This window comes from Ranitomeya variabilis, chromosome 2 (genome assembly GCF_051348905.1).
Source record: "Ranitomeya variabilis isolate aRanVar5 chromosome 2, aRanVar5.hap1, whole genome shotgun sequence".
Taxonomy (NCBI): Eukaryota; Metazoa; Chordata; class Amphibia; order Anura; family Dendrobatidae; genus Ranitomeya; species Ranitomeya variabilis.
In genome coordinates, this window is record NC_135233.1 from 990516406 (window position 1) to 990535222 (window position 18817).

Consider the following 18817-nt stretch of genomic DNA (forward strand, 5'->3'; position numbering starts at 1 on the left):
TCCCGATTGCCAACATCATAATTCCGCTCAGGAGGCGAAAACTTCCTAGAGAAGAAAGCACATGGTCTCATTACCGAGCAACCAGGGCCTCTCTGTGACAAAACGGCCCCTGCCCCAATCTCAGAAGCATCCACTTCGACCTGAAAGGGAAGTGAGACATCAGGCTGGCACAAAACAGGCGCCGAAGTAAACCGGCGCTTCAACTCTTGGAACGCCTCCACGGCTGCAGGAGCCCAGTTAGCAACATCAGAACCTTTCTTGGTCATATCCGTCAAAGGTTTAACAACGCTAGAAAAATTAGCGATAAAACGACGGTAGAAGTTAGCAAAACCCAAGAACTTCTGAAGACTCTTAACTGACGTGGGTTGAGTCCACTCATGAATAGCTCGGACCTTGACTGGGTCCATCTCCACAGCAGAAGGGGAAAAAATAAACCCCAAAAAGGGAACCTTCTGTACTCCAAAGAGACACTTTGAGCCTTTAACAAACAAAGCATTCTCACGCAAAACCTGAAACACCATCCTGACCTGCTCCACATGTGAGTCCCAATCTTCAGAGAAAACCAGAATATCATCCAGATAAACAATCATAAATGTATCCAGATACTTCCGGAAAATATCATGCATAAAGGACTGAAACACTGAGGGAGCATTAGAGAGCCCAAAAGGCATCACCAAGTACTCAAAATGACCTTCGGGCGTATTAAATGCAGTCTTCCATTCATCTCCTTGCTTAATGCGCACAAGGTTGTACGCACCACGAAGATCTATCTTGGTGAACCACTTGGCACCTTTAATCCGGGCAAACAAGTCTGACAACAGCGGCAAAGGATACTGAAATTTGACAGTGATCTTATTCAAAAGCCGATAGTCAATACAAGGTCTCAAAGATCCGTCCTTCTTGGCCACAAAAAAGAATCCCGCACCAAGAGGGGAAGAGGAAGGACGGATATGCCCCTTCTCCAGAGACTCCTTGATATACGAACGCATTGCGGCATGCTCAGGTACAGACAGATTAAATAATCTTCCCTTGGGAAATTTACTACCTGGAATCAAATCTATGGCGCAGTCACAGTCCCTATGAGGAGGCAGAGCACTGGATCTGGACTCGCTGAATACATCCTGATAATCAGACAAATACTCAGGAACTTCCGAAGGAGTAGAGGAAGCAATAGACACCGGCGGGGAATCAGCATGAATTCCCTGACAGCCCCAACTTGACACAGACATTGCCTTCCAATCCAAGACTGGATTGTGGGTCTGTAACCATGGCAGACCCAAAACGACCAAATCATGCATTTTATGCAGAACAAGAAAACGAATCACCTCCCGATGTTCAGGAGTCATGCACATGGTTACCTGCGTCCAAAACTGCGGTTTATTTTCCGCCAATGGCGTAGCATCAATACCTCTAAGAGGAAAAGGATTTACCAACGGTTCAAGAACAAAACCACAGCGCTTGGCAAATGACAGATCCATAAGACTCAGGGCAGCACCTGAATCCACAAACGCCATAACAGGGTAAGAAGACAAAGAGCAAATTAAAGTCACAGACAGAATAAATTTAGGTTGCAAATTACCAATGGCGACAGGACTAACAACCCTTGTTAGACGTCTAGAGCATGCTGATATAACATGTGTAGAATCACCACAGTAAAAACATAACCCATTCTGACGTCTATGATTTTTCCGCTCATTTCTAGTCTGAATTCTATCACATTGCATTAAATCAGGTGTTTGTTCAGACAACACCACCAGAGGATTAGCGGTTTTGCGCTCCCGCAAACGCCGGTCAATTTGAATAGCCAGCGCCATAGAATCATTCAGATTTGTAGGAACAGGGAAACCCACCATCACATTCTTAATGGCTTCAGAAAGGCCATTTCTGAAATTTGCGGCCAGAGCACACTCATTCCACTGAGTAAGCACGGACCATTTCCGAAATTTTTGGCAATACACTTCAGCTTCATCCTGGCCCTGAGAAATAGCCAGCAAGGCTTTTTCTGCCTGAATTTCAAGATTGGGTTCCTCGTAAAGCAATCCGAGCGCCAGAAAAAAACGCATCAATATTTGCCAATGCCGGATCTCCTGGCGCTAGGGAGAAAGCCCAATCCTGAGGGTCGCCCCGTAAAAAAGAAATAACAATTTTAACTTGCTGAGCTGAATCTCCAGATGAACGGGGTCTCAGAGAAAGAAACAATTTACAATTATTCATGAAATTCCTAAACCTAAATCGGTCTCCAGAAAATAATTCCGGAATAGGTATTTTAGGTTCAGACATAGGACTACTGGTAACAAAATCTTGTATGCCCTGCACACGAGCTGCCAGCTGGTTTACACTTGTAATAAAGGTCTGGACATTCATGTCTGCAGCAAGCACAAGCCACTCAAAGGTAAAGAAAAAAAAACCAAAAAACTCAGAATTTCCTTTCTTATTATCCCACTTCTGCAATGCATTAAACATTCAATGTAGGCCTGGCATACTGTTGTGACCCCAATGGCAGAGGGTCTCAGGAATGATTGCTAAGTCTGCAAACACAGAAAACCAGCTCATAGGGCAGTGGTAACTGGGCTGACCATATATCTAATCCTAGCACCACAAATACCAGCAGCCGGGGAACGTGCCTACGTTGATTCTAGACGTCTCGCGCCAGCCGGAGAACTAACTAACCCTAGAAGGGAAAAGAAAGACCTTTCTTGCCTCCAGAGAAAAGACCCCAAAAGTTGGATACAAGCCCCCAACAAATAATAACGGTGAGGTAAGAGGAAAAGACAAACATAAGAATGAGCTAGGTATTTAGCAAAGGGAGGCCCACTAGCTAATAGCAGAATATAGAAAGATAACTTATATGGTCAGCAAAAACCCTATAAAAAATATCCACACTGGAAATTCAAGAACCCCGTCTAACGGCCCGGGGGGAGAACACCAGCCCCCTAGAGCTTCCAGCAAGGTCAGGAATCAAATTTAGTACAAGCTGGACAAAAATGAGAGCAAGCAAATAACCCAAAAAACAAAGAAGCAGGACTTAGCTTAATTTTGCACGAACCAGGACCAGCAGATAGGAGCAAACAGAATGTGTCTGATTACAACGATGCCAGGCACTGGACTAAGGATCCAGGAGGTTAATATAGCAACACCCCTGAACTAACGACCCAGCTGGGTGCAAACTGAGGGAAGAAAATCCCAGAGTCATATCACTAGTAACCACAAGAGGGAGCCAAAAAGTCTAATTCACAACAGCTCGCACGGCAATGGAGTGTAACTGAACCCTGTGTCTCGGACGTAGGTTTCAGTAAATCCTGCCGCTGGGGCCCGATCAACAGAAGAGACGGGGCCCGATGTGGGCCCCCTCTGCTGACTGGGCCCCATAAGCCAGTGCCCTGATGGCGGCCCTGCTTGCCCTTAGCTCTGGCCTTGCCCTTAGCTCTGGCCTTGCCCTTAGCTTTGGCCTTACCCTTAGCTCTGGCCTTGCCCTTAGCTCTGTGCATCTAACCATGGATGTTCTATAGCTATCATTGCAAGATCTTGCCTTAAATATTGCATCTGTCCATAGTAGTATGAGTACGGAGGCTACGCACAGCTAACATTATTTCTGGTGGCACTGAAGCAGATGAATGGCAGTGACAGAACATTCTGACTTCTGACACAGGAGATTAGTCCAACGCAAACACAAAAGTTCTAGATGTGTTTCCAGAACTCTTTAGGAGCCATATCGCTGCTCTCTGCATAAAACAAGCTGCAGTCGTTATTGATTTGGCAAACATTCACATCACTGATATTCATGAAGCCAGTGCCCATGGGATTACGCCGTCATTACAAATGTCTTACTTGGAGAGTTAATGCTAGCAGAGCAGATCTGCACATTTTCTGGCAGAATATAGTTAACTATTGAAACTTTGTGCACACGTTGCCGTCATTGGATTTGAACCATTGCTTCAAAATGGAAATATTAAGACTGTTCTTATTGTGAGGCCGCTCTCTGACTCTGATCATGTCTGTATGAGGCGTCCACATATAGTGAATATATTTATAAGGGATTCAAGCAAGAAGTTGTGTGGTCCTAGCAGATATTGTTATATTTTAATAGCTAATTCTGAGTGCAATCAAAGACTAGACCATTTTAAAATGCACCAGAAAAATTGGCCCCTGTTTTTAATATTCTTTTGTAAATCCAGCACATCGTTAGCCTGTCTAGCCATAGTTTACATGACTTATTAGTTGGCTCCTTTTGTGCCAGAAAATTGTGCCAAATTTTGGTGCAATTTTTGGCTCAAAGTGTTACATGCGAGGCCATGCCCCTTTAATATAAGCCACATCCTTTTTCAATGAAGCCACAGGGCCGGCCCGAGAGATTACGGCGCCCTAGGCAAAACTATTTTGTTGCGCCCCTACTACTTTTAACATACCTCCCAACTTTTGAAGATGGGAAAGAGGGACAAAGTTTACGGCGCGCGAAGCGTGCCGCGGCAAATTTTAGGCCACACCTCTGACCACACCCATTCATAACTAGCCACACCCATATCCATGTCCCAACCACACCCATTTAGCACTGCTGATCACACTGTTTCATAAAGAATAATTATAAACAAAAACACAGTGCTCCATACTGTATAATGGCCACACATGATGCTCCATACTGTATAATGGCCACACATGATGCTCCATACTGTATAATGGCCACACATGATGCTCCATACTGTATAATGGCCACACATGATGCTCCATACTGTATAATGACCACACATGATGCTCCATACTGTATATTGGCCGCACATGATACTTCGTACCGTATAATGGCCACACATAGCTACTCCTACACACGCGGCTCCGCTCCATACACCTCGTACACACGTGGCTCCGCTCTGTACACCTTGTACACATTTAGCTCCGCTCCATACACCTCATACACACACGGCTCCCCTCCATACACCTCATACACATTCAGCTCCACTTCATACACCTTTTGCCTTTTGAAAAGATTTTTTATAATTGTTTCTATTTTTTCTCTGGCGCCCCCTTAGGGTCGGCGCCCTAGGCGGCCGCCTAGTTCGCCTATACGTTCGGGCCAGCCCTGTGAAGCTATGCCACCATGGTGGACAAACCACAATAAGTGCCTGAATGTACCAGAATTCTGCTGCATCTAGATTAATAAATGATCTTCTGTTATGAAAAAAAATCTGTATGTATATCATGAATATTAGATGTGGAGCAGCCATAAATGTGTGAAAACTTACATATTTGTTTCTTTTCTTTCCTATGCACCATTTTGTTAAATTTACACAGACACAGGAGAAGTGGACTCAACCATTTTTCTTCTCTTAGTCTGTGCTACTAAAGTCTAGGTTCCTGACTCATCAAAGAGTTTTAGACAGAAATCTGATGCAATAAAACCTTTTGATAAGTCATAAAATGTTTGCACAATTCACGTATGCACAAAAGTTTTGTGGCCTTATCACTTTTACACCAGTTTAACCTAGAGGTGTAGTTGGGGTGGGGCGGGAGACCAATGAAGGCTTGCACCACAGCTCATGCCAAAAATCTTACTCCAGTGCCCAGACTAATATTTGTGGCCAGGCCAGCACGCCCCTTCTTCTAGACTGGTGTGAGCAACAATGGTCTTGAGAAATCGGGGCCAATATGATTAGACACTAAAGAGGTTGCTGAACATTTTCGAAGAGCTTATAGACAGTCAAAGGTTCCTAGAAAGTGTCTCCACCTTGGACATTTATGGCATATCATTAGGATAGATGTATGTTCCACATTTGGGACCTGCCCATACTGTATGTGGAACACAGCTGCTCAGCTATTTCCATAACTCCCATGGTATTTTTTACTTCATGGGGTGGATTAAGGGTCATGAGACCTCCATTCTTCAGAAAGGTGTATTTCCAAAGGTGAGACCCATATTTATTTAACAATAATGGCATATATGCTGGGAATTTCCAAGGTGGGAATACCATTTTAGAAAATATTTGTAATTATAATGACCCTTTATGGGGATTGTCCTAAAATACATTTGTCTACTAGATCCTGGAAACCTTGCAATTTTTCAACTGGAATAATTTATAAAACATTCTTATGTCTAGTATTGCCATTACTGCTCGTTACGGGCCCCTGCTGTTCTTTAATTTCCCCTTAGGTTGTCTACCTAATGATTTCAGTGCTGGTAAGAAGAATTCACTTCCAGTGCGCTAGAAAAAAAACATAAAATAAAGGTGCGTTCCCTTGCACAGGACGTCTCAACTTGGCATAATAGATCTAAGCTAGAAATGCAACAAATCTTATAGGCTGTAGGCACAACTCTATAGATGGACCTTGCTGGTGATAAAACATCTTCCAGCTGGTGTGGACAGTTGCTCCAATGTGCAGTAATTATCAACTCCATGTTGTTTCAGGGTCTGGGAAGAAAACCAAATATCCAGAAGTCAAACTGCACTTACTCAAGTGCTGCCCAAAGGAAGATCACCACAGTTAGGCCTCCATACAAACGACTTTATTAAACATAAAGAACAATGTGCGTTGCACCTTCAACAGTTTCGCCTTCACAATAGCAAAAATCACTCCATTGCCCATATACACAAAGATTGGGGTGATCTGACTAAATTACCAAGCATGTGTGACCATCATCACTGAACATATTAGGTGGATGGTCTAAGAAGAAATCTAAAAAACGTGATTCGCTACCTGGAGAACCTCTTTTTTAAACATGAGTAGTCCCCTTTTAAAATGAAAATAACAAATAATTTCTCCACCACCACTGTTCCAGTAATGTTGGCGCTGGGTCTCCCTGTGCTCACATGACATTATAGTAAGTGCTCAGTGGTTGCTGGTGTCAGGTGAGAGTCTCTGGAGACATCGTTGGAATGGTGCCGGTGCAGAAGTTGATCATCTTTTATATTAATTTTACAAGGGGAAGTACCTATTTTAAAAAGAAGTTGTCCAAGTAGTGTATAGTTCATTTAAGAACAACCATAAGGCACCATAAAGTGTGTAAAAGTAATATCTAACCACTGAAGAATTTCAATTAAAAACTTGCTCTGTTTTTTTGTTTTTTTAATCTTACAAACCAGAAATGTTTTATTTTTTTTCTTTCATTTGCTCGTGTCTTTACAGAACTGTTGCAGCCACAAACATGAATGAGACAAGCAGTCGCTCCCATGCCGTGTTCAACATAATCTTCACCCAACGCAGGCATGACGCCGACACCCAGACCAGCACCGAGAAGGTGAGAATGGTTAACATTATGTACAGTGGGAACGAAAAGTATTCAAACCCCTTTAAATTTTTCACTCTTTGTTTCATTGCAGCCATTTGGTAAATTCAAAAAAGTTATTTTTCTTCACATTAATGTACACTCTACACCCTATCTTGATTGAAAAAAAATGTAGATATTTTTACAAATTTAATAAAAAAAGAAAAGCTGAAATATCACATGGCAATAAGTATTCAGACCCTTTGCTCAGACACTCATATTTAAGTCACATGCTGTCCATTTCCTTGTGATCTTCCTTGAGCTGGTTCTACTCCTTCATTGGAGGCCAACTGTGTTTAATTAAACTGATAGGACTTAATTTGGAAAGGCGCACACCTGTCTATATAAGACCTCACAGCTGACAGTGCATGTCAGACCAAATGAGAATCATGAGGTCAAAGACACTGGCCAAGGAGCTCAGAGACAGAATTGTGGCAAGGCACAGATCTGGTCAAGGTTACAAAAGAATTTCTGTAGTACTCAAGGTTCCTAAGAGCACAGTAGCCTCCATAATCCTTAAATGGAAGAAGTTTGGGACCACTAGAAGTCTTCCTAGACCTGGCCGTCCAGTCAACCTGAGCAATCGTGGGAGAAGAGCCTTGGTGAGAGAGGTAAAGAAGAACCCCAAGATCACTGTGGCTGAGCTCCAGAGATGCAGTAGGGAGATGGGAGAAAGTTCCACAAAGTCAACTGTCACTGCAGCCCTCCATCAGTCGGGCCTTTATGGCAGAGTGGCTTGATGGAAGCCTCTCCTCAGTGCATTTATAAGCCAAAACCAGGAGTGGAACAATCAGAGGAAAAGTATAATAGAAACACGTCACCACTTCTGTATTTATCACCCACTCCTGGTTTTGGCTTACAAATACTGATGGGAAAGACTGACCAATTACTGAACGTGTAACCGTAGCCTTAGACTGAACATATGCATAGCAAGTCATTTTTACATTGCAGTGCATTTGTTCATTTTTTTATGTTTATTAAGTGCTCCATAACCCACTTGAAAGAGTCATATGCATATACCCCTATGGTATGTGCACACAAAGTTTTGTTGAGCCAGTCACAAATGACTTTTTTTTTCAGGGAAACTACTTGAGGAAACTTTGGGGAGTGTTTGGAAGAGTTTTTTGTTTCCTAAAGCAGTTTTGGGGTATGTGCACACAATGACTTTTTCAGGCAAGTCCACTCTGAAACCCCCCTGAAAAAGTGCTTAATAAACATAATAAATAATTCTAAAAAGATTGAACATATGCACTGCAATGTCAAAATGACTTGCTATGCTTATGTTCAGGCTTTTTGTGCTTCTTTTAATCCCTTCAAAGCCAATGAGTAATAGTAGTAATAGCTGTGCATTGGGTAAGACTTGGCTGCTCTGTTTGGACTCACCTTTAAAGGTTTATTCACAAAAAGTCAAGTTACCCCCTTTCTGTAGCCTAGGAGATAATTTGCTGATTGCTGGGGACCGATTGCTAGGAGTCCCGGCGATCCCTATATGCGGGCTCTGGAACACTGAGTATGGCGCCCTGCAACCCCATTCTGAATGTAGTGGAGGGGCGCATGTTCAACCTCTGCTTCATTCATTGTTGATGGGGCTGCCAGAAATAGCCGAGCAAAGCCTTTGACAGCTCCATAGACAACGAATGGAGCAGAGGCCAAGCATGCGTCCCTACACTCCATTCAGAATGGGGCTGCAGAGCCTAATTCTCAAGGTTCCACAGTCCCAATGCCAATTAGCAAGGTATCACCTATCCTAAGAATCATGGATACCTTAATTTTTGGGGAATAACCTTTTAAGCACATAACAATTTCAACAGGAAACATTTTAATATTTCCCTTATTCAACAAACTGTTTATCTGAAAAATTTACCCCACATAGTTATCAATATTGCCAAAAATCCGAATATAGGGTGAAGATCGAGAAAATTAGCTTATCTAGCACATATTTAGCTGTTTGTGTTCCATGCTATATTTTTTACCCATTTCATTCATGCAGTTGTCTGAAAATGTAGACCCCTATTTAGTCACTATGGCTCCTATGTAAGAATGGGCATCAGTGTAATAAATGGCCAAATGGAGTTCTCCCAAACAGGAGTTACTACTTTATATATGTTCTCCCTCTAAAAGAACATAAAGGCAGTGGTTGTTATTGAGACAAAGCCTTTAATCATATCTACTCATCTTAATCTTCCTGTCATGGTATTCCCCATTTTCTAGTCTTGTCATCTTTCCGATATACCTCAAGTTCCATCTTTCCGATGTACCTCAAGTTCCATCTTTCCGATATACCTCAAGTTCCATTTTTCCGATATACCTCAAGTTCCATCTTTCCGATATACCTCAAGTTCCATCTTTCCGATATACCTCAAGTTCCATCTTTCCGATATACCTCAAGTTCCATCTTTCCGATACACCTCAAGTTCCATCTTTCCGATACACCTCAAGTTCCATCTTTCCGATATACCTCAAGTTCCTTCTTTCCGATATACCTTAAGTTCCTTCTTTCCGATATACCTCAAGTTCCATCTTTCCGATATACCTCAAGTTCCATCTTTCCGATATACCTCAAGTTCCATCTTTCCGATGTATCTCAAGTTCCATCTTTCCGATATACCTCAAGTTCCATCTTTCCGATATACCTCAAGTTCCATCTTTCCGATACACCTCAAGTTCCATCTTTCCGATATACCTCAAGTTCCATCTTTCCGATATACCTCAAGTTCCTTCTTTCCGATATACCTCAAGTTCCTTCTTTCCGATATACCTCAAGTTCCATCTTTCCGATATACCTCAAGTTCCATCTTTCCATACGAATACTTTCATCACTTGCCTCTTCTCCATACTCCATATTGTCTTGATTTGCTGTCAATAGTATTTTCCTCGCACTTGAAATACCCATATTTCTCCATACCTTTCGGTGTCTTTCTTTCACGTGATCTTGTTTACTTGATTTCACAGTATTGCTTCTAAATCTATTCCCCCTCCTGTTCTTTTTTTTACCATCCATCTTTTTATCTCTTTTTTTCTCCTCTTGACTACAAACTAAATGGCAAAATTATGCAGAACTCGCTTCATCCATCTCTTGCTGGTTCACAAAAATGCTGAATTCTACAGAAGCCTCATCTTCTTACGTTCCATAATGTATGAAGATGGTGGCAAGTGAGATTGAACTTTCAGACCTGTATTAAAGTGTCAGTAATCAAACATGATTATGGCGGCAGCTCCAGTGTTGTATTGTATGAGATACTCTATTTGCAGCACGTAATACATATTGTTTACCTGTCCAAGGAGAATTGTGTCAGATGTAACTTGTATTATGCTAATATGAATTGAGAAAATGGCATTCTTCTTCGTTGTAGGTTAGCAAAATTAGCCTTGTGGACCTTGCAGGAAGTGAAAGGGCAGATTCCACAGGAGCCAAAGGGACGAGATTAAAGGTGAGGCACTATCACTCCTAAAAAAAATGTTTCAGTATAAATTACAAAATAAAAGGGGTTTTGGATTAAAGGATATAGGAAACCTTGTAAAATTAGGACTTCTGAATAGGAAAGATGATTCATTTTTGTGTTGATTATTTTGTGGGCACCCCTAGTATTTAATCCTCATAAATTTCTAAAAACTAAACTGCTATCATTTTTTTTTTATGCTACATAATTCCCAATGTTAAAATAGTTGGACATGGCCATGTAAAATGGAGAAGCCTTTTTCCTTTATACATTCAGCATTTCTAGGAATATACGGTACTTTTTTTGCAGTTTAAATAACGCAGATTAAAACCTCTGCTATCACCACCCAAAATCCTGTGCCCTCTATACTTTAATGACATTATGTGGATTTGGGACACAGGGTTTTGCTGCATTTATGGATATCTGGACACGAGGAGAAACCTTCTAATTTGTGACTATGATATGTGCCGCGTTACATCTATAACTTTATTTACGCCTTGGTCTTTTTCTTCTCCACTTAAAGGAAGGAGCAAACATCAATAAGTCTCTCACAACCCTGGGGAAAGTGATTTCTGCTCTTGCTGAAATGGTAAGTATGTGCTTATAATATGATCAGCAAGAATCTGTCTGTCACCATGGGTCATAAATTATTACATTGTGTTTGATAAAGACACTTCACATATTTATATAAAGATATCACATCATTTCTCAACCAACTTCTATAGGGTTCAGTTTTGACAACCCTTCTTTATAGCTGAGTTCTTGGATCCCTCTTATTAAAGCACAACTCCAGCAGGTTTTGTTTTATTTTATTTCACTGCTGGAGTGGTGCTACTAATCTAAGTTCCCTGACCCTAGTCTTATACTCACCAGCCACCATCTTCTTCTGTTCTTGGTGCCGTTCCGGTCGGTCTTCTGCAGTGTGTGACCTGCTGGAACGCTTCAGTGTTTGGTGGGCTATCCAAAAGTCACAACTCAATGTAAGTCTATGAGAGCCAGAATGAACTGATAGACTTACACTGAGAGCTTGTGACCGTTACCGATGACTTCCAGTCAGTCAGAAGTTGCAGTCACAAGCTGGCGGCACGAGACCGGAGTGGCACCGGGATAAACTGAACACAGTGACTGATAAGTATAAGACTAGGATCAGGGAACTTAGATTAGTGCCACCACTCCAGCGCTGAAATAAAAAAATGCTGGCGTGATGCTCTAACTTCATTTATGTAGTTTCAACTTTCACCATCTCTTTCAAATTTAGCTTTTTTTGTTTAACTGGTTCCCTAATATATTCAATATGCAGTGATTAAATGATCCATACATTCTTCTGTAGGACCTATACCCTTTCCAATAGAAGACAATATCAGCTTTTGATCCAGCAGACTAGAATTGAGCGCTATTCATTACCTAGGTTACCAGCCAACACTGAGGTTTATCAGTAATGGCCGGTTTCCTAAGCAAGGAGCTTGTAAGCGCTGTTCTGAAGCTGGCCGGATCTCTGGAGGGCTCTCTGTAGACAGGGGTGTAGCTATAGTAGCTGTGCTCTGGTACCTTCTCCATAAGTGGCACAGGAGCTTCCACTGACCTCTCTGCTTGTAGGGTTAAGACATCCTATGCCGTGTCTACAACAGCACAGAGCTTTGGACCATTTGCATTTGTGTTGACCGTGATACGAACATATACACAAAAAAAATCACTTACCGTAAATGTTTTTTTACATGACTATTAAAGTTACTACTACAAGTGTGTAATGGCTAATGTAATTTCTATTTTTTACACAGGACTCCGGAACTAATAAGGTAAGATCTTCATTAATTAATATTGACACGTAAATTTAAAGGGTCCTATGAATTACACATACATATTTCCTCATGTCACCATATTAAAAAGGCTCTGTTTACTCCGCTTTTGTTATTTCTCAGTTAATTCACTTTATGTAACACCTAGTTAGTAATAATAGTTATTTACTTATTATGAAAATACCTCTTGAATCTCTCCTGCATTAAGTCATTGTATTATTGTTGCAATGTAGGCATGAAACATAGTAATGCTACCTTGTAACCCATCTTCCTATTTTCTGCAGAATAAGAAAAAGAAGAAGACGGACTTTATTCCATATCGAGATTCTGTACTCACATGGCTTCTAAGAGAGAACTTAGGTAATACATTTATTATACTTGTATACCACACATGAACTTTTCAAATGCAACTCTTTACCCACAGATTAGGGCAGGTTGTGACTTTCAAAGTTGCGATATGCCTTGGTCTGGAGGCAAAGAGAAGCTAAAGAGATGGCTTCTGTGTGGAGTAATAAAAACAAGAACTTAGTTGTGAAATATAATGGGCACCTTGACAGAAACCTGATGGACTTCATTATAGTCAGTTAGGACAGTCGGGCACCCCTAGTGAGCATCTAACGATGAATCCTTCCCCAGCTGGATTTCCATTGCTCTGTTCCTATAGTGAAACCCTTTTAGCAGTAGTGTGTACACAACCTTTAAGGGATTGTCCTTCACTTTCAAACATTTTCAGAATGTGGTCAATGGAGAATGAAATGGTAAATGGGTGTGGCTAGGGGGGCGTGGTTAAGCATGTGGCGCTATACGTGTCACGTGATCTGAACATCTTCTTTTCTTTAAAACGTGGGAGATATGCCAAGAGTAACACATAGTTCAACACATACCAAGATGAATAAGTGCCCTTTTTGCAAGCTTAAAATCTATGAGGAAATAGGGCTGACAGACCTGCAATGATAATGTCCTAGTGAGAAAACCTTCAGTGTAAGTAAACAACAGCACACAGCTTAATAAATTACACATGGTTGAATTCAAGTTTTTTAACCTCTCATGCTGTCCTCAGATTGCAGAGCAAAAACCTGTTGACAGATTCCCTTTAACCGGATTGTCTAGGGTAGTGCATTTCAGAAAACTGGTGCAGCATAAGAGAAGCTCTGGAGATGGGAGTGTGAGGTTTGGATTATAGAGGATGTTCGTCTTAGGTTATAGCAGAATGTAGAGGATGGATAGGGTGGTGCTATTAATGTAATGGTTGGGCAGAAATATGATCCGGGCTGCTGTATTCATGGTAGACTAGAGAGGGGAAAGTTTAGTAAGTGGGGGGCCAATTAGTAGTGGATTGGAATAGTCCAGATGAGAATGAATAAGAGTAACAGTAAGAATTTTTGCAGAGTCAAAAGGAAATTCTAGAGATATTTTTGAGGTGCAGGTTACATGAGCAAGCAAGTGATCGGAATGAATGAATGAAAGATCTGAATCAAATATAACCCAAGACAACAAGCTGTCTGCTTGGGAATTATGGTAGAACCACACACAGAAATGCCAATATTGGGATTAGGTAAATTAGTAGAGGGAGGAAATACAAGGAGGTCAGTTTTTGACAAATAATGTTAGAGACTGCAGACAGAAAATCACTGGTATTTTGTAGTAATGCAGGAGTTGTGTCAGAAGTGGAAGTCTATAATGTGGTGTCATCAGCATAGAGATCTAAGGAGTAACGTTTCTCCTTGTGGAGAGTCAAGCCAGTGTGAGGAGACATATAGGCCATGCAGTGTTCCTGGGAAATTAAATATGCAAATTGACTCTTCAGAGAGGAAGAGGAATAGAACCCTATTGCCACCTGTAAGAGAATTGTCAGCCATAATATGCTTAACAGCCATGTTGTTGCTAGCATCCATCTTGGACAATCTCTAGTCAACAAATTTTGAAGCTATGAAGCTTAGGCTCCTAGAATGGAGATATAAAGGGACATCAGTGCCATAAGTATAGATCGAGTCCAGAAAGACTAATTGGAACAGCTTTAGTTAATAAGTGGTGTTATATGGTAATGAGTAGTATATATTGTGAGAAGGTCACTGGTAAAATACTGGAGGGGAGATACATGTCACTGAGGATGTTAGCCTCAGTGATATGAACCTGGAAAAATGCTCCAGTACACTATGTGCTGAGGGTTTAATCGGCCAAATAAATGGCTGGGTTTTTGTGGACAACTGAAAAGTGGGTGGGAGACTGTTCACCATATCTGTACCCCAGGGAGTGGTCCAGAAGGTAAATGTGGAACCCTTGGACTTATTCAGTGATTGATGTGTCTGGAGATGAGATTTCCAGAGTTGTGGTTGTGTTAAAGAGAATTGAACCTTGTTTTTTCCCTGAGCGGGCTGATCCCCGCAGCCACACAGACTGTACTGTAAGCTATTTTGTTTTTGTTATGCCAAAATGGCCGCGTTTGTTTACCTAATTTTGGACTGGTTTATGCAGTACGTTTTTAATAAACCAGTTGAAAACTTAAGCAGAAAGTGATCCTGTTACTACCTCTTTGAGCAGCCGAGTGAGTCAATCTGCCACAATATTTATATAGAAACCAGGACCATAGGGCTGTCAGTGTTTGAAGAATTATGTGAGTAGGCTAAGAGCAGTGATGTGACTAATGGCATTAGCTAAAATTAACATGGAGATTTATAGGATTATAAGGTTTGTTGCAATACTCCTAAATATTGTCATGTTGTATTATTGCTTGCATTGTTCTAAATTATATCCACCTTTTTCGCAGTATGTAGTGTCCTTTGTCTAACTATGTATAAAAAGCCCCTATACTGTAGTCCAGGGCCAGACCACCCACCGTTCTCTCATCTTCTATATCTTCACGGACTTTGTAAAGCTCTCTGAACTTTCTACCACAAAAGCAATCCTAAAAAGACAATATTGACCCTTTAACATGCCTTGCCATGTAACTTAGGATAAAAGTGAAACAGAGTGTCAATTTGCAGACACTCTGTTTTGGGGTGCTGCCCCTCATCAGTGTAAAGTTTGAGATCTGATTTGGCTGTATGAGAGGCTCTGACTGGGGTCTAAGGGGTAACGTTTCTCTTTGTGGACAGTGAGGAGGCTTACATGCCATGGTATGGCTCGTTAAAGGGTCAATATTGACTTTTAGGATTTCTACTTCCATTTGGTGGCACTATAATTCTAGTCCTCTTTCTCTCTGAAGAGCCAATTTGCATATTTAATTTCTCAGAGGAGCATTGCATAGCCTATAAGCTTCCTCACACTGGCAAGCCAGGCATGGTATGTCACTCCCCAATTTGCAGCATAAAGATACTACTGAAAACCAAATCTGTTGATGGTTTGTCCAATAGGCGTAGTGTATAGAGAAAAGAGAAGGAGGCCTAGGACTGAACCCTGAGGAACCCCGACAGTAAGGGGAAGACGAGGGGCAGAAGAGCCACCAATTGATATACTTAAGGAGAGGTCAGAGAGGTAGGAGGAGAACCAAAAGAAAAAGCGGATTGTAAAGGATCAAGAAGCGAGTTATCTGACAGATACTGAATAAAGGCCCCGTCACACTTAGCAACGCTAATTCGATCCCGACAACGATACGACCTGTCAGGGATCGTTGCTGCGTCGCTATGTGGTCGCTGGTGAGATGTCAAACAGTGAGATCTTCCCAGCGACGCAGCAGCGATGCGGCGACCTGTAGCGACCTGTACAACGATGTCACATGGCAGCTATTATGACGATTCAGACCTCGATGAGGGACGTCCTGTGTGACGTTGTAGTCAACGAGGTCGTTGGTAAGGTGTCAAACACAGCGATGTGTGCTACCTAGCGGGACCTCAACGATCAAAAAAAGGTCCAGGCCATTCCGACACGACCAGCGATCTCACAGCAGGGGCCTGGTCGCTGCTACGTGTCAAACATAGCGAGATCGCTACTGAGGTCGCTGTTGCGTCACAAAACTTGTGACTGAGCAGCGATCTCGCTAGCGACCTCGCTTAGTGTGACGGGGGCTTTAGACTGGAGTAGACCAAGCATTCCAGGTGGTATAGGTTACAGGTAAAGGGGAGATAAGAGAGAGTTCTGTAGTCACAACCCAATGCTGCTTAAGGGATATTTTTAGTAATGGGTTTATTATGGTGTGTTTGAATTAAAAGGGAAAGATAGCGGAAGAAAGAGAGGTGTCAAATATTTTATTAAGTAGGTAGTGACAACCGTGGAGAAGGACTGAAGAGGGTGAAAGAGAATAGAGTCAATGTTTCACAGAGTAAAGCAGGAAGATGCAACAAGCTTGGTTACTTCTTCCGTGACGGGTTCAATGACGGAAAGTGAACTTGGTAAGTGCGGGAGGGAAGAGGATCCATGATATTGGGGGAATGGGAGCCAATTTCCTGTCTGATATGATCAATTTTTTCTATGAAATTATTGGCCAAATCATTAGCAGGGAGGTTGGTGATAGGGACCTACACTTTAGGTCTGAGGAGAGGGTGAAAAATGTCAAATAGTCATTTAGGATTGTTGGATAGTGAATATGGTGTTAAAATAGGCCTGTTTGGAGAGGTGAGGGGCATAGTGGTATGCTTTAAGCATAAACTTATAATGGATCAAATATTCGGCCTAAAGACATTTTCTCCACAGACGCTCGGCACACCAGTTTTGGGGTTATGTGAAAACTATAAGCCACCATTGTTATGATCCCAGTGGCTTAGGATCACAAATCTAACAAGCTAAGTCAGAGACAATAGGACGAGCTCTGGGGATGTGGTAACTGGACTGACCGCAAAGCTGATCCTAACCAAACACACTAAAGGTAGCCGTGGAACGTTTCCTGAAATCCTAGACGTCTCTTCACGGCCTGAGAAACTGACTACCCCTAGAGATAAAGTAAGACCTCACTTGCCTCAGAGAAATAACCCCAAAGAAATAGAAGCCCCCCACAAATAATAACAGTGAGTTAAGAGGAAAAGACAAACGCAGAGATGAAACAGGTTAAGCAAATGAGGCCCGCTAACACTAGATAGCAGAAAATAGCAAGGGATCTGTGCGGTCAGTAAAAAACCCTATACAAAAATATCCACGCAGAGAATGCGAGAACCCCCACACCAACTAACGATGTGGGGGGAGCAACTCAGCACCCCAGAGCTACCAGCAAGCAGAGAAATCACATATTAGCTAGCTGGACAAAACTCATAATATTCTAGGAACATATTGAACACAGATGAGCAAGAATAAGCAAACAGAACTTAGCTTCTCTTGAAGAGACTGGTAACAGATGTAGACAGGAGCAAACAGAATAGCACTGAATACAACGACAGCAGGCATAGACTGAGATTCCAAGTGAGCTTAAATAGAAAACCAGCCCACAGATAACGAGACAGCTGATGCCAGTCACAAACCTGCAGAAAGACAGCACTCACACAGTACCACTTGTGACCACAAGAGGGAGCCCAGAAATAGAGTTCACAACAGTACCTCCCCCCTTGAGGAGGGGTCACCGAACCCTCATCAAAACCCCCAGGGCGATCAGGACGAGCCACATGGAAGGCACGAACCAAATCGTCCGCATGAACATCAGAGGCGACAACCCAGGAATTATCCTCCTGACCATAGCCCTTCCACTTAACCAAATACTGAAGCCTCCGTCTAGAAATACGAGAATCCAAGATCTTCTCCACCACGTACTCCAATTCGCCCTCCACCAGCACCGGGGCAGGGGGCTCAACAGAAGGAACCACAGGCACCACATACCTCCGCAACAAAAACCTATGGAACACGTTATGAATGGCAAACGACGCTGGGAGGTCCAAACGAAATGACACCGGGTTAAGGATTTCCAAAATCTTATAAGGACCGATGAAGCGAGGCTTGAATTTAGGAGAGGAAACCTTCATAGGAACATACCGAGAAGACAGCCATACCAAATCCCCAACACGAAGTCGGGGACCCACACCGCGACGGCGGTTGGCAAAGCGCTGAGCCTTCTCCTGTGACAACTTCAAATTGTCCACCACATGGTTCCAAATCTGCTGCAACCTATCCACCACAGAATCCACCCCAGGACAGTCAGAAGGTTCAACCTGACCCGAGGAAAAACGAGGATGAAAACCAGAATTGCAGAAGAAAGGCGAAACCAAAGTAGCAGAACTAGCCCGATTATTAAGGGCAAACTCGGCCAATGGCAAAAAAGTCACCCAATCATCCTGATCAGCAGAAACAAAACATCTTAAATAAGTTTCCAAGGTCTGATTAGTTCGCTCGGTTTGGCCATTCGTCTGAGGATGGAAAGCCGACCAAAAAGACAAATCAATGCCCATCTTAGCACAAAAGATCCGCCAAAA

General features: G+C 42.3%; 1 protein-coding gene across 6 annotated transcripts in view; it reads left to right on the top strand.

Annotated features, from left to right (window-relative positions):
- The window catches only part of KIF1A (kinesin family member 1A), a 235892-nt gene that overhangs the window by 77183 nt on the left and 139892 nt on the right, over positions 1-18817 (top strand). For all 6 annotated transcript variants that reach the window (XM_077291029.1, XM_077291030.1, XM_077291031.1 and 3 more), the window contains exons 7-11: positions 7114-7225; positions 10606-10683; positions 11216-11281; positions 12471-12488; positions 12773-12848. In XM_077291029.1, the coding sequence (XP_077147144.1) occupies positions 7114-7225; positions 10606-10683; positions 11216-11281; positions 12471-12488; positions 12773-12848 (350 nt within the window). The remainder of the gene's footprint in view (positions 1-7113; positions 7226-10605; positions 10684-11215; positions 11282-12470; positions 12489-12772; positions 12849-18817) is intronic.